Raw genomic sequence first — 14,105 nt, 5'->3', positions numbered from 1 at the left:
CGCAGGTCGTAAGCCACCACCGCGTAGAGCACGTGCTGCCGCTCGCCCGGGTAAGGCACCTCCCGGGTCGCCATTTGCCAGAGGGTGATGGCGAAGGAATAGATGTCGGCTTTGGGCGTCGGGGTCTCGCCTTTGAGGAGCTCGGGGGCGCGGTGGGTGTAGGTGCCGCCCAGGTGGTGAGAAGGGGCCTGGACGCCCGGGGGACCCTCCAGCCTCTCGGAACAGCCGAAGTCCCCGATTCTGCAGACGTCCCGCTCGCTGATCAGGATGTTGGCCGGCTTCAGGTCCAAGTGCACGATGCTTTGCGAGTGGAGGAAGAGCAGCCCGTTGACAATATCCAGGGCGTACCGCAGGCACGTGGACAAACTCAGCTCCCCTCCGGCACCCCCGTGGGACTCCACTGCCTGCTCCTCCTCCTCCTCCTCCTCCTCCTCGGGGGAGCTGGTAGCGCCGTAGATGACTTGGTGTAAAGTGACATGGCCACCGAACTCCATGATGATGGTGCCCAGACTGTTGGAGCCCACCGGCGTGCGCGCGCTGGCAGCCACAACCCCCACGATGTTCTCGTGGCGGAGCCTCGCCACGTTGAGCTCAGCCCAGAAGCTGCGCCGGGACGCCAGGCGGTTCTTGGTGCACCTGTTCACCTGCTTGACGGCCACGAGCACCCCGTGGTAGGTCGCCTTGTACACGGAGCCGAAGCCCCCAGCGCCCAGCCTCTGCAGGAAGCACACGTGCTCCCAGTCGATGGTGCACCAGGCCAGCCGGCGAGGCAGCCGCGGGGCCCGGGGCGGAGTGGTGCCCAGGAGGAGCTTCCCGGCCCCACCTGGGAGCTCCGAGGGGCTGCTGCAGGGCCTGGAGGGAGACAACTCGCCCCGGAGGTAACTGCGCCGCGGGAGGGGCGAGGGCATGGCCTCTTCCAAGTGGATCGAGAGCGGCTCGGGTCAGTGAGCACCCCCATCAGTCTGGGGGCAGGACTGACTGGCTGCCTGCTCCCTCGCCCCGCCTCGGGGCTTTTCTCCTCTTCCTTCATGTTCCCATCGAGCCGCATCTGTGCGGTTACTCAGCAAGGGTGTCTGTCAGATGGGGAAACAATCTGAAGGAAGCACAGCAATAGCTTCCAGGTGAAAGCATGTCCCTTCAGCGTTTACAGTGAATTCTTACAACAACAAGCTCTCCGATGAACAGCACCCCTCTTTTACACTATTTCTTAATTGTATTAAAATGGGCTCCCCCGCCCCCCCAAGTCTCATCCTCTGAACATTATCAGCAATCAGACTGAAGAAGCCATAGCAGTACGATTTCACACTTTGCAGGCTATAATGATGGCCAGTGTTACTCTCCAGCTGCATTAAGTCACTCCCAGCACTTATTGGCAGAAAGGATTGAAATATGAACAGCTGACATTTGTTTATCTGATTACAGGGATAACTAGGTGCAACCTATATATGTGGGTAAAAAAAAACCCGTAACCTTAAAGTAATGGATCCAAATAGAATCACTGATACAGGCCAAAACATGCACCTCCTAGTTCATCGCGGGAAAGAAAATTTCTCTGACACTCCATTCAGCTTACAGAGCAAATTAGCAAGACTCCTTAGCAACATATCGACTTCCTAGCAATCCTGTTCCCTGGCAGCTCAGCCCACCCAGTAAGCATGCTTGCAAGAGAGACTCTAGGCTCCACAGCAAATGAGTTGCAGAAGTCTTGAAACAGCTGTTGGGAGAGGAAAAAAGAACAAAAAATGATTCAGAGCCATGATCAGAGCTTCAAAAAAATAACAAATATGAGGAAATCCTGGGAGAGGAAAATATCTGAAGAAATAAAATTGACCCAGAATCACTGCATATAATGTGGGAAACTAGGATGTTGAAATTAAATTCAGGGTCTTGCTGTCCAGCCATAAATTTTTCCTTTCTAATTGTTATAAAAACAAAACAAAACAAAAAAACAACAAACTAATTTTTATTCCATATCTTTGGAAAAGACCAACAACATTATCCTGTTCATTAAAAAAACAGGTTAATGTTAGAATCTACATTTAAAAAAAATTCAAATGGTAAATTTTATTTTGAATTTTTGTACTTAGAGCATATAGGTGATATGAAACCACATTTTTATAATAGGTCTATGCTTCTGAAATATATTGGTTTTAAAAAGATATATTAATACACAAGCTTTTATTCTATACCATCTGTCTGCCTTAGTATGTGATAGTGTGTGTGATATTTAACCTGTTTAAGCCTCACTCTTTTCATTTAAGAAATTAGGATAATCATTATTAAAGTAAACTTTTCTATTTGGAATAAAAGTTGGGGAGCCCTGTCCAGATTAATAGTAGCACAAATCTAAAATATGCAAACTATTTTAGTAGAAATATTTTAGTAGAAATGGCAGTTAAATAAAGTTGTATCAAACCTGAAATATAACAGGATGACAGTAAATAGAGTAAAATAAGAAGGCAATAAAATTATATTCTGTCATAAGTACATATTACAAAATTTATTCAATAGTCATCACATAGTTAGGATTATAATTTAGGGCTCTGAACCTGTTCCGTGGTATTAGGAGTGTTGTGGATATTAGCTGAATAAGTGCAAAAGAGTACCTTAACCTCCTTGGTATTACACGTAAGGCAAAATGGTGTGATTGTTGTCATATAAGTTATTTTTAAGATATTAGCATAAGTAACTCATTTTTCAAAGTTTGGTTTTATTATTTACATAGAATATAAGGTATTAATGAAAATGTGGTACTCTGTACATTCACCCCCCCTCCCCACCCCCCAACATCATCTGTTTGGCTTATTTCACTTATCATAATAGTCTCCAGGTCCATCCATGCTGTAGCAAAAGGTGAGATTTCCTTCTTTATTATGGCTGAGTATATTCCATGGTGTAGATGTACCACAGCTTTTTTACCCATTCATCTACTGATGGCTCCCCACCCCCCAACATCATCTGTCTGGCTTATTTCACTTATCATAATAGTCTCCAGGTCCATCCATGCTGTAGCAAAAGGTAAGATTTCCTTCTTTATTATGGCTGAGTAGCATTCCATGGTGTAGATGTACCACAGCTTTTTTACCCATTCATCTACTGATGGGCACTTGGGCTGCTTCCAAGTCTTGGCTCTCGTAAATAACGATGCGACGAACACAGTGGTGCATGTATTCTTTCAAATTAGTGTTTTGGGTTTCTTTGGATATATTCCCAGAAATGGAATTGCTGGGTCACTCGATTAAAAAGGAAAAAGAAAGAAACTAAGATAACAAACAATAAGAATTATCATCTGCCAATCTGCACAGGAGTATTTAATTGAGTATACGTTTTAAAACAGTCTTTGGGGCAAGATGGCCTGAGTTTCTTACTGTTCCTCAGTTTTCTCATCTGCTAAAATAACTGAAGAAAAGATGCCTACATCAGGATTGTTGTCAGGATGAACAGAATTCCAAATACTGAGATCAGGGTTAAGTAATACCTAAATGCTAATTATTGATGAAACTCGTTAAAAAAACAATGTATATGGGTTTAAACCAAGAAGAAACAGAGTTGTTAGAAAGTATTGGGCACATCCCCAGTAGGGATTGTGCAGGAGGCAGCTGATCGATGTTTCTAACTCTCTATCCCTCCCCCTTCCTCTCTGTAAAAAAATCAATAAAATATATTAAAAAAAGAGAAAGTATTGGTTTAAAGTGTACTCTATCTGGACTGAGGCAACGCACTTTATCATAAGCTAAACCAATTTGAAGTTTGAGTATTTTCTTCGTGCACTTAATTTTTTAAAAAATATATTTTATTGATTTTTTTACAGAGAGGAAGGGAGAGGGATAGAGAGTTAGAAACATTGATGAGAGAGAAACATCGATCAGCTGCCTCCTGCACATCTCCTACTGGGGATGTGCCCACAACCAAGGTACATGCCCTTGACCGGAATCAAACCTGGGACCCTTCAGTCCGCAGGCCAACACTCTATCCACTGAGCCAAACCGGTCAGGGCCATGCACTTAATTTTTGAGGTTAAAAGCTGTAAGAGCATGTTGCCATATTGTTACATGCTGAAAATGAGGAGGGTTAACACTGATCTGATTAATTGTAATAACCTTGTCACCCCCACATAACGGCAAAAAATAAAAATTTTTTGATAACAGGGTAGGCAGTCTAGCCTCGAACTGCAAATGAAACACAGGAGAGAAAGGGACTGCGTGCCCCTCCTGAGGAGCAAAGGGCTCTCTGATGCTCAGAGTCGAGGCGTTACGTTTTCTTTCTGCTCTTTCCTTGGCAGCATGACTACTGACAGTCACCTCAGTACAGGCACACAGCGGCACTGACCGCAAGCTGTGACAACAGGTATCAGGATCAATAGCTCATGGAATGCGATTCCAGGCTCACCATGAACTCACTTGGGGGTTCGGGAGCACTGACTGTGGGAGGGCGTCCCCCGTGGGCGGAGGCTGGCGGACTCCGCAAAGGGCCTGGGCGCTGCTCCCACGCCCTGCGCCCGGGATTAGGGGGGGCTCTCCCTGCCCGAGTCCCCAAGTTACTGGAGGTGAGTGGCTTCTGGTCAGGCAGCCGGACCGACGACGTCGCCGCCTCCCCTGCACGACGAAGGGCTCCCCAGGCCTCTGGCCCGGAGTCTGTGTGCATCTCTCTCCTGGGGAGCCGTGGCGCCGTGGCGGGGCCGTGGGCCGTCTGTTTCGGGGGGCGCCTGAGCACGTGGAGGCCGGCACCCTCGTAGGCGCTGTGCTAAGGCCAATTGTGCGCCAAACTGCTGTTTCCTTGCCCTTATACGCAGCATTTTATCTTCCTTTCATTTCAATTCAGAATCATCACGTAAGCTTTTGGAAGACATTTTAAATGCCTTTAAAGTCAGTGTCGTTACCACAATGCCCAGAACTCCGCTTCCAAGGGCCCCCTCGGCTGCTACCCCGCGGAGCGCGTGCGCGCTGAGTGGCCCCTGCGCCACCCTGGGGCCGTTTCCCAGTGGTCTCTGGTTTCACCCCAATTTCAGAAAGTTAAAACATGTGAGGGCATGCGCGAATTGGAGTCTTTGAAGTGTTTTATCACTATTTACAAGCATAAACTAAGGTCGAAATTCACATTGGCTTTTTTTTTAATTAAAAAGCTAAGATATAAATGAATACATGTATTTTACTAAGATACGGAGATCGCAGAGTCCAACTTGAAAAACATTTTTTTTTTTACTTAAGTAGAGTTTTACTGCTGATACTAATCTGAAATTTGAATTTTATATTTAGCAATATATAATAGACTCGCTTCCACGTCAGTACAGCTACTTTTGTTTTTGTAACATAATATGGTCAGGGGCAGATCCAAGTTTTGTGGGGCCTAAAGTTTTACATATTAGGAGACCCTCTTTAGGAAAAAGATGGAAAAATTAGGTATAGAGGTTTTGGGCCCTTCCTTGGCCTCAGCTCATCTTCCAGGCTCATCATGAATCGATCTGGTTGGCGTGGTGATTTAACTGGTTTTCCTTTAGATGTTTCAGGATATCATAGTGCCAGGGTCCATAAAAGGGAGATTAAAATGTGGGGTTGTCTCCAGAGTATCTATTGCAGACAACCATTCACTGTAATGGTCCAGTACAATGGAGGAAAGCTGGAAATGCCTTCCTAACATGTAAACATGGTGGTGCCCATGCAGCCTGGGCAGGAAAAGTTATTTTATTGGCCGTTACAGAAAAAATATAAGGGGTGTGTGTGTGTGTGTGTGTGTGTGTGTGTGAGAGAGAGAGAGAGAGAGAGAGACTGACTGACTAGATGAAAGATTCAATATATGATTCCTACTTGAGTTTAGAGGACCCTGAACTCAGCAGAGCTGGGTACTGGAGTCCAAATATGGTGACTCAGGACAGCAATGGATCAGTGAGGAAAGGAAGACAGAAGCTTACAAATGTCTAGTGACTCATTCTGCAGCCTCCTTTGCTGAATTCAGGTTCCTGGTTGGAACAAATTTTGCCAACCATACCAAATTCTTACAGAAATAAAGATCATGGTCTCAAACTTCATGACTGTCGTTTACTTGTAATCTGTATACAGAAATAAGAGATAGGGAAGCATAAACACACCACAGTGGCTTAACTCCCTGGTCTTCTCAGAATCTTCTAGTTTGACTTGCTCTTTTAATCACTTCTTTTGTAGAACAACTATAAGGAATTTAATGTAGCAACTTCAGCAACTCATTACTTGGGTTACCCAGAACATTTCTGAAAATCATTTATGTATTTGTGCAAAGGTCTTCTGTGAAACAGTGAAGTGTGTGGAAAGGGTACCTGTATCAGATGGCAGCTGCAGGTGCTTCTGGGAGGGATGAGTAGAATCTTCATCTGAGAATTCCCTGGATCCTTAATTTAGGATACCGTGAACACTTATACGTTCTGTATAATTTTTATATCCATGGGCCAAGTAATTGGAGGCTGATTTTGGGGTTCATATATCCCAATTATCATTGACACATTTTAAAAACCAAAAAAAAAGGAGAGTTTGGTCCCGTCCACAATTGACTGCAATCCCATATGGCCCAGCTCTCACCCATATACAATGTCCAATCATGTGACCAGATGTTATTAATAACTTGAGTCCATATTGGTCCCCACATTCAGCCTAATCCAAGGAGGAGAGGTGGCTACAGAATAATTTGTCCCAGATGACCCCATAGCAGACGCTCTGTAACTTGTGTCATTTTTCTACCCAAAGAAATATGTTAACACATTAACAAGAGTGTTGATCCAGGTGAAGTAGAATCACGACTCCAACTTTGAACAGCAGAAGCAGGGTCAGGGAAACATACTAGAAGATATGAAATTACAATAAGTCTCCATTTTGGATGGCTTTAGGTTTTAGGTTGTATAGTCCCTTGTTCAATGAAGACATATCATCTGGTGAGGATTTTTTAAAAATCTGTAAGACAGATAAATCTCAAGCTACACTGATTATGGAAAAGAGAGAGTAGACACACATCACCGGTATTGGGAGTGAACAAGGGCATATCACTAGACCTTAAGAGGATATTAAGAAAATATTGTGGCCCTAACTGGTTTGGCTGAGTGGATAGAGCGTCGGTCTGTGGACTCAAGGGTCCCAGGTTTGATTCCGGTCAAAGGCATGTACCTTGGTTGCAGGCACATCCCCAGTGGGGAGTGTGCAGGAGGCAGCTGATCGATGTTTCTCTCTCATCGATCTTTCTAACTCTCTATCCCTCTCCCTTTCTCTCTGTAAAAAATCAATAAAATATAGATATATTTTTAAAAAATACTGTGAACACTTTATGCTAATATATTTGACAACTTAAGTAAAATGGACATATTCCTTTAGAAAAAAATTACCAAAACTAACAAAGGAATAGAAAACTTGAATACCTCCATATTTATTAAAGAATTTTTATTTGTAGTTAAATATATTTCCATAAAGAAAACTCTAGGACCATATGGCTATATTGCTGCTTATATGAAACACATGAAAAAAATGATACAAATCTGACACAGTCTTTCAGAAAATAGAGGAGGAAACATTTTCCCAACTCCTTTTATGAGGACAGAATAACGCCAAGACAAAACAAAAACATTGTAAAGAAGGCAGAGAAGGCTGGAGAGCAACATCTGAAACATCTCTCATGAACAGAAACACAAAATTTCTTAACAAAATGTTATCAATACCATATATAAAAAAGAGACTGCATCATAATCAAGTAGGGTTTATCCCAGGAATCGAAGGTTAAGTCACCATGTTATTAGTACATGAAAAAGAGACAAAATATAATACTTTTCACAAATGTAAAAAAGCATGTGTTAATATTTAAACCCACTTATGACAATAAGCCTCAGCAAACTAATAAAAGAGAACTCCCTTAACCTGATAAAAGACATCTATAAAACATTTATAGTTAACAACATATTTAACAGTAAAAGACTAAATTCTTTTTTTAAAATCCTCACCCAAGGACATGCTTTTATTGATTTGAGAGAGAGAGGAAGGGAGAGGGAGAAAGAGAGAAAGATCTATGCTAGATCTTTTGCATTTCTATATATGCTTTTAATAATCAAATGACCAATTCCTAAAAACTGCTGGGAAGTTGATTAGTATTGTATTGAATATATATAAAAAATTAAAAATGATTGACATTTTAGGATTTAGTCTTCCAATCAATGAACATGGTACATCTCTCCATTTATTTAGGCCTTTAGAAGGTAGAGTGCTCTTGTCCCCAATGAGAGCCAATTGCAAGCAGCTCTCAGAACTCGACTGAGTAGAAGTCCTCCTTTACTTGTCTATTTGGGGCAAGGGACAGGTACCTACACCTTGGAAGGCTGAAGCCACTAGGAACAGGTAGGGAAATGACCCAGGTGCCCAAGAGCCAAGCTTTCTCCTGGATCTGACACAGTAGGCTTTGGCAGGGTGATTAGGCTGCTGTCCATGCACGGTGGCTGCTGGGGCTCTTGATGGAGGTGGCTGGGAGAATAGAGGAAGTTTGAAACTCAGTGGTTATAGAGGGTGTTCTCTCGAGACCAGTGTTCATTTTATAAGAAGCATCTCAACACCACTCATAGAGATTGGAAGTGCTGGGTCTCAGTGGCTTAACCACTAGATTATGTGATTAGATTGCAATTTCCCAATGGGATTATATGGATCAGTGAAAAGATAATGCCAAAATTGCTCTTCCACCTGGGGAGACATCTGAGCAGTGCTGGCACCAACTGGAACAATTTTCAACATTTTAATAGAAGTAGTTCAATAATGTGGCCAGCAGGCAGGTGCCAGATATCTGGCAAACCAGTATCTTCCTGTTCTGAAAGCAAATGCCTATGGGAAGTTAGAGGCTGAGCGGAAGCCCAAATCCAAGAGTTTCAATCCCAAATCCAACCAGTCCCTCTGGTTCTGAGGAGTAGGAAACTATAAATGAAAATTTTAAGCCAGGAGAACTGCCTTCTCCCTCACAAATAGAGCCTATGTTTTCTCCATGTTGCTCAGCAATGGTTTTAATTGAATTTCTATAGACTTATGGAGAGGTCTAGAAAAGCATATTATATTTAGGACGCATGAAATCTTATTAAAGAGTGATCAGTTAGTGATATGCCATGTATAACTTAGAAACCTTATTAAGCCTGTAGTGATGAGGAGGAATTCAAGACAATGATGAATAAAGATGAGTGTGCATACACTCTTGCACTCAGAGTAGAAGCCTTTAGATTACTCCATTGTACCTATTTGTTAGTCCTCGGTACTGGACTTAATTGGTGGTTATTAACATATACATAGGGCTGGGGGGGCAAAGCTAGAGCTGCCTTCATGTGTCATCTGTGGTTTTAAATTTTGAATGAACATCCCAAGATATTTCTGGGGCAACTGCCAAATTCCAGCAGTTAATGGAAAAGTAATTGGGGCTATTCATTATCTACAATTGTTGGTTTGGCACAAGAAGAAAAAAGCCTGAGGAGCTTGGTCCCTGGGGGTGGGTGGAGCAGGTATACAGTTATCCCTAGAGAAACACGGATTCTATCAAACATCTATATGATGCATGGAGTGTTAGTGCTACTCCACTGACGGCCCTGAAAAAATGCCACTATACCAACTGGGCCTTGATTCTATTAATTACAGGAAATTTATGATTCAATAGCAATTATAAGAGGATTAGAAAGGATTATTCCCCAATTTTTAAACCACTCCGAAGTTCACTCAGATTCATCACATGAAGGCTGTGACACTACAGGCACAGCAGCACACACTGTTGGGGGCCACCTCTGCTCAGGACAGTGGCCTCCTGGAAGTTTTGGGGTACAGGGGGAGAGGACCATGCAGGACATTCAGGGCACTGTTTGTTGAGTGCGAATCTTGAATTTAGCCTCCCTGACTCTATAAATCCTTATTATCCACATGGTGTTTCAGGATGATGCTCTAACCAACTGGGCTCCCCCAGCCAGGGCCTTAACCATGTCTTTTATTTTCTACTAGAGGCTTGGTGCACAAAATTTGTGCACTTGGGGAGGTCCCTCAGCCCGACCTGCGCCCTCTCGCAGGGGAGCGGGCCTAAGCCAGCAGTGTATAGCAGCGGTGCTGTGGAGGTGGGAGAAGCTCCCAGCAGCAAGCCTGTCTTCTGTGGGAGCACACTGACCACCAGGGGGGCAGGTCCTGCATTGAGCGTCTTCCCCCTGGTGGTCAGTGCACGTCATAGTGACTGGTCGTCCACCGTTCAGTTGATTTGCATATTAGCCTTTTATTATATAGGATACTCTGATGCTTTGGCAGCTAGGGCCTTGCTGACTCTGGAGGGTCTGCCCTTCCCAGGGCAGCCAGTTCCTAGAGATAGTAAATAACTCCTTCCTGAGCAAATATAAACCAATGGATCCATAGCCCCATCTTCCCAATCCTCGCACTCTGAGCCACTATCCACCTGCCCTAATAATCTCCTAAGGCCACGGACCAGACAACGACTGACAGCTTCTATGCCCAGAGCCTACTGAAATGATTCAAACCCGTGAGTCTCAGCCTCTTTACCCTGCCTCACCCGTTCCTCCCTGTGGGAACCACAGGCTTTTGCTCATGGTTGTTCCCTCACCCTCTGCCTCCTTACTGAGTCCATTGCTTCCCCTGTGTGGCCCCCACAATGGTGAGGCATTCCTCCCACCTCTTGGGGACTGTGCGTAACAAACTCTCTTTTCAGTGGCAGTGTCATTTTCTGATCTGTTGGCCTTACCATACTTCAGATTTCCTATTAATGCCCTATATTTTAAACAATGGTGATAGTGAGTATAGACAACTCGAAAGAGGGCAGGGCAGTTTGCTATCAAGAGGATTAGAAGAATGGGAAAAGTAGAGGGGAATATGGGGTCAACACATTACAGTATATCCGCATACGGATGGTAATGATCTTACAAAAGGAGGGAAGTAATGCTTTGTGGGGAGAGAGGATGGAATCCAGTGCAGGAATGAAGTAGCTGACCTCAAACCAGTGTGTGGATAGTTCACTTATTTTAATAGGAAGGAAGGCAGAGTTGCAGATGCAGGTAGACACTTAGAGTTGGTGGTCAAAAGAGGTGGAAATTCTCTCCGGTTTGCTTTTATTTTCTTGGTAAAAGAAGAAGCAAGACCATCAGCTGGGACTGGGGAGGAGGGTGTAGGAGATGTGAGGAAACAGGAGATGTGACTTCCTGGATTAGGATGAAGTAGTCATAATGCTAGGCAACACCAAGGGCCCATTTGAGGTTCAGGATCAGAGTTAGCCTGACTGTGTGGTTTTCACAAGGAAGAAATATGGAATAAACAGAGAGTTTTAAATAGACTTGTTATTTTAGAACTGTTTTAAATATACAGAAAAATTCTAAGACAGTACTGAGAGTTCCCATATAACCCACACCCAGTTTCCCCTATAACTAATAGTTTTTATTAGCATGGCACATTTGTCACAGTTAATGGCCAATGTTGGTACATTATTAACAATAGTCCTTACTTTACTCAAATGTCCTTAGTTTTTATGTGATCTTTCTTCTGTCCCAGGATCCCATTCAGGATATACTACAATCAGTCATCCTACTTCCTTAGGCTCCTCTTGCCTTTCACAGTTTCTCCAATTTTTCTTGTTTCGAAGGCCTTGACAATTTTGAGGAGTATTGGTCAAGTATTTTGCGGACTTGCCCTCATTTGGGATTTGTCTTGACATTTTTCTCATGATCAGACTGAGGTTATGGGTTTTTGGAAGGAAGACCACGGGGTAAAGTTCCATTTTCATCACACCCTATCAAGGGTGCACAATACCAACATGACTTATTCCTGTTGACATTGACCTTGATCACCTGGATGAGGCAGTGTTTGTCAGGATTTTCTGCTCTAAAGTCTCTATTTTGGCCCCTCCCCCTCCCTTTCTGTACTGTACCCTTTGGAGAGAAGTCACCATGTGTAGTCCATACTTAATAGGGAGGGAGTTAGGTGGCTTCTTAAATTAAAAATTTGGATTCTTCTGCACAAAGATGTATCTATTCTCCCTCACTCAGTCATTTACATCAGTATGCAGTCATAAATATTTACTTTATACTTTGGATTATAATCCAGTATGACTTTATCTTGTTGCTCAAATTGTTACAGCTTTGGCCATTGGGAACTCTTCAATGGGCTACTGTGTTCCTTTGACATACCTCTGCCATATGGGGTTTTTATTGCTATTTTTGTGCACTTCTTTATTTTCTGACACTAAAAGATGTTTTAGGCTCATTTTATTTCTTGTTCCAGTCCTAGAACCAGCCATTTATCCAGTGCTATTCATTTTTTAAAATTTTGTTATTTTTTAACTTTAAAATTAAAATATTCAAAAAATATATGTACAGCTTAGTGAATTATTATAAAGAACCTACCCTTCCAGTGTTGTGCTGAAGTTGATTCACAGTCTCCTAAGAGTTGTTTGTTCAATGTCTTCCCAACTTCACATCCAGTGACATCATGTTGGTAGCTTGAAATTGGCCATGGTGGTAGTATTTACATGATGGAAACAGGAAATGCTAAAAGTCAGGGCTTTCTTTTCCCTCTAGAGAGCCAGCTGTTAAATACCAGCAAGCTACTGCTTGTAACCATCATCCAAGTCAAGAAGTAAAACCACAAGCTAATAAATAAAACGTTGCCAGCCATCCCAGTCACCCCTCCATGTATCCCAACACAGTCCTCTCTTACTAAAAGTAACCCCTAACCTTACTTTTATAGTAATCACTTCCTTGTGTCTTGTTAATGGTTTTTATCACCTACTAGAGGCCTGATGCATGAATCTGTGCACGGGTGGGGTCCCTCTGGGTGGCCTGCAGGGATCCGGCCGAAACCCGCAGTCCAACACTGCCTGCAGCTCCTGCCTGCTGCTCCTGCTCCTCCCAGCCCCACTATGCCTGCCATGGGCTCATGCCCAATCAATCCCAACTGGGAGAGGCTCGCACTGCCGCAGCAGCGCTCGCCAGCCATGAGCCCTGCATCTGGCACCCTCCCCAAGGGGAGTGGCCTGGGGATCAGGCTGAAACCAGCTCTCCAGCCCTCCGACATCCCGAGGGGGTGTGGATTGCCAGCGGGCACTGGCCAGGCTGAGGGACCCTACCGGTTCACAATTGGGCCAGGGAGGGGCTGCAGGGAGGGCTCCAGGGCATGTCCAGCTTGCTCAGTCCCAATCAGCCGGAACCCAGCAGCAAGCTGACCTACTGGTCAGAGCATCTGCCCCCTGTGCACCTCATAGCGAGCAGTTGAGCAGCCTTAGCATATCATTAGCATATTTTACGTTTTGATTGGTTCAGTTGTTCTGCTGTTTGGTCTATTTGCATATTACCCTTTTATTATATAGGATATGTCCATCCCCAGACACTATGGTTATTATCAGATATGATTTTTACCCTGATGTGTATTTTTTTTAAGGCCTTTAATCTATGGACTCCCTCCATCACCCCCCTCTTTTTTAAAAAAAACCCCAACAACACACAATTTATCTGTGGAAGCATGTGGGCCATTTTATCTGTAGACTTTCCCCAATCTGTATTTTACTGATTGCATATTCATGGTATAGTTCAACATGTTTCTTTGTACTTCATTATTTACTGTATCGAATTGACATTGCTAGAATATTCCACCTAACAACAGCAGCATACACAGTCTTTTCAAGTGTCCATGGAATATAGGGTGTCCCCAAAAAATGTATACAAACAATTTGAATAATTATAAAGGCAGTGTTTATTAAAATACATTTCATTTTCAAAATTGAGCTATCAGTTGTTAAAGTGTATAAACATTTTTGGGGACACCCTGTATATCAATAAGAAAACAACCAAAAACCAGAAATCAACAAATGTAAAAATTGAAGCCAAAAAGAGTGTATTCTCTGATCACAATAGAATGAAGTTAGAAAAGAATAGCAGAAAGATAACAAGAAAATCTTCAAACATTTTGCAACCAAATAACACACTTCAAAATAATCCTTATGTCAAAGAAGAAATCTCAAAGGAAGTCGAAAAAAAAACAAAACCAACATTGGATTGATATGCATACAGCATATCAGAATTTATGGGATACAGCTAAAGCAGTGCTCAAAAGGAAATTTGTAACACTAAATGCTCACATTAGGAAAGAAGAAAA

General features: G+C 43.2%; 1 protein-coding gene across 1 annotated transcript in view; it reads right to left on the bottom strand.

Moving 5' to 3' along the window:
• Positions 1 to 908, bottom strand: part of MOS (v-mos Moloney murine sarcoma viral oncogene homolog) — a 1,765-nt gene extending 857 nt beyond the window's left edge. The window contains exon 1 of the mRNA XM_006769118.1: positions 4 to 908. Within this exon, the coding sequence (XP_006769181.1) occupies positions 4 to 908 (905 nt within the window). The remainder of the gene's footprint in view (positions 1 to 3) is intronic.
• Positions 909 to 14,105: the final 13,197 nt, after the last annotated feature.

Source organism: Myotis davidii, unplaced genomic scaffold (assembly GCF_000327345.1).
Source record: "Myotis davidii unplaced genomic scaffold, ASM32734v1 scaffold1, whole genome shotgun sequence".
Classification (NCBI taxonomy): Eukaryota; Metazoa; Chordata; class Mammalia; order Chiroptera; family Vespertilionidae; genus Myotis; species Myotis davidii.
This window is presented reverse-complemented; position numbering and strand designations above follow the sequence as displayed.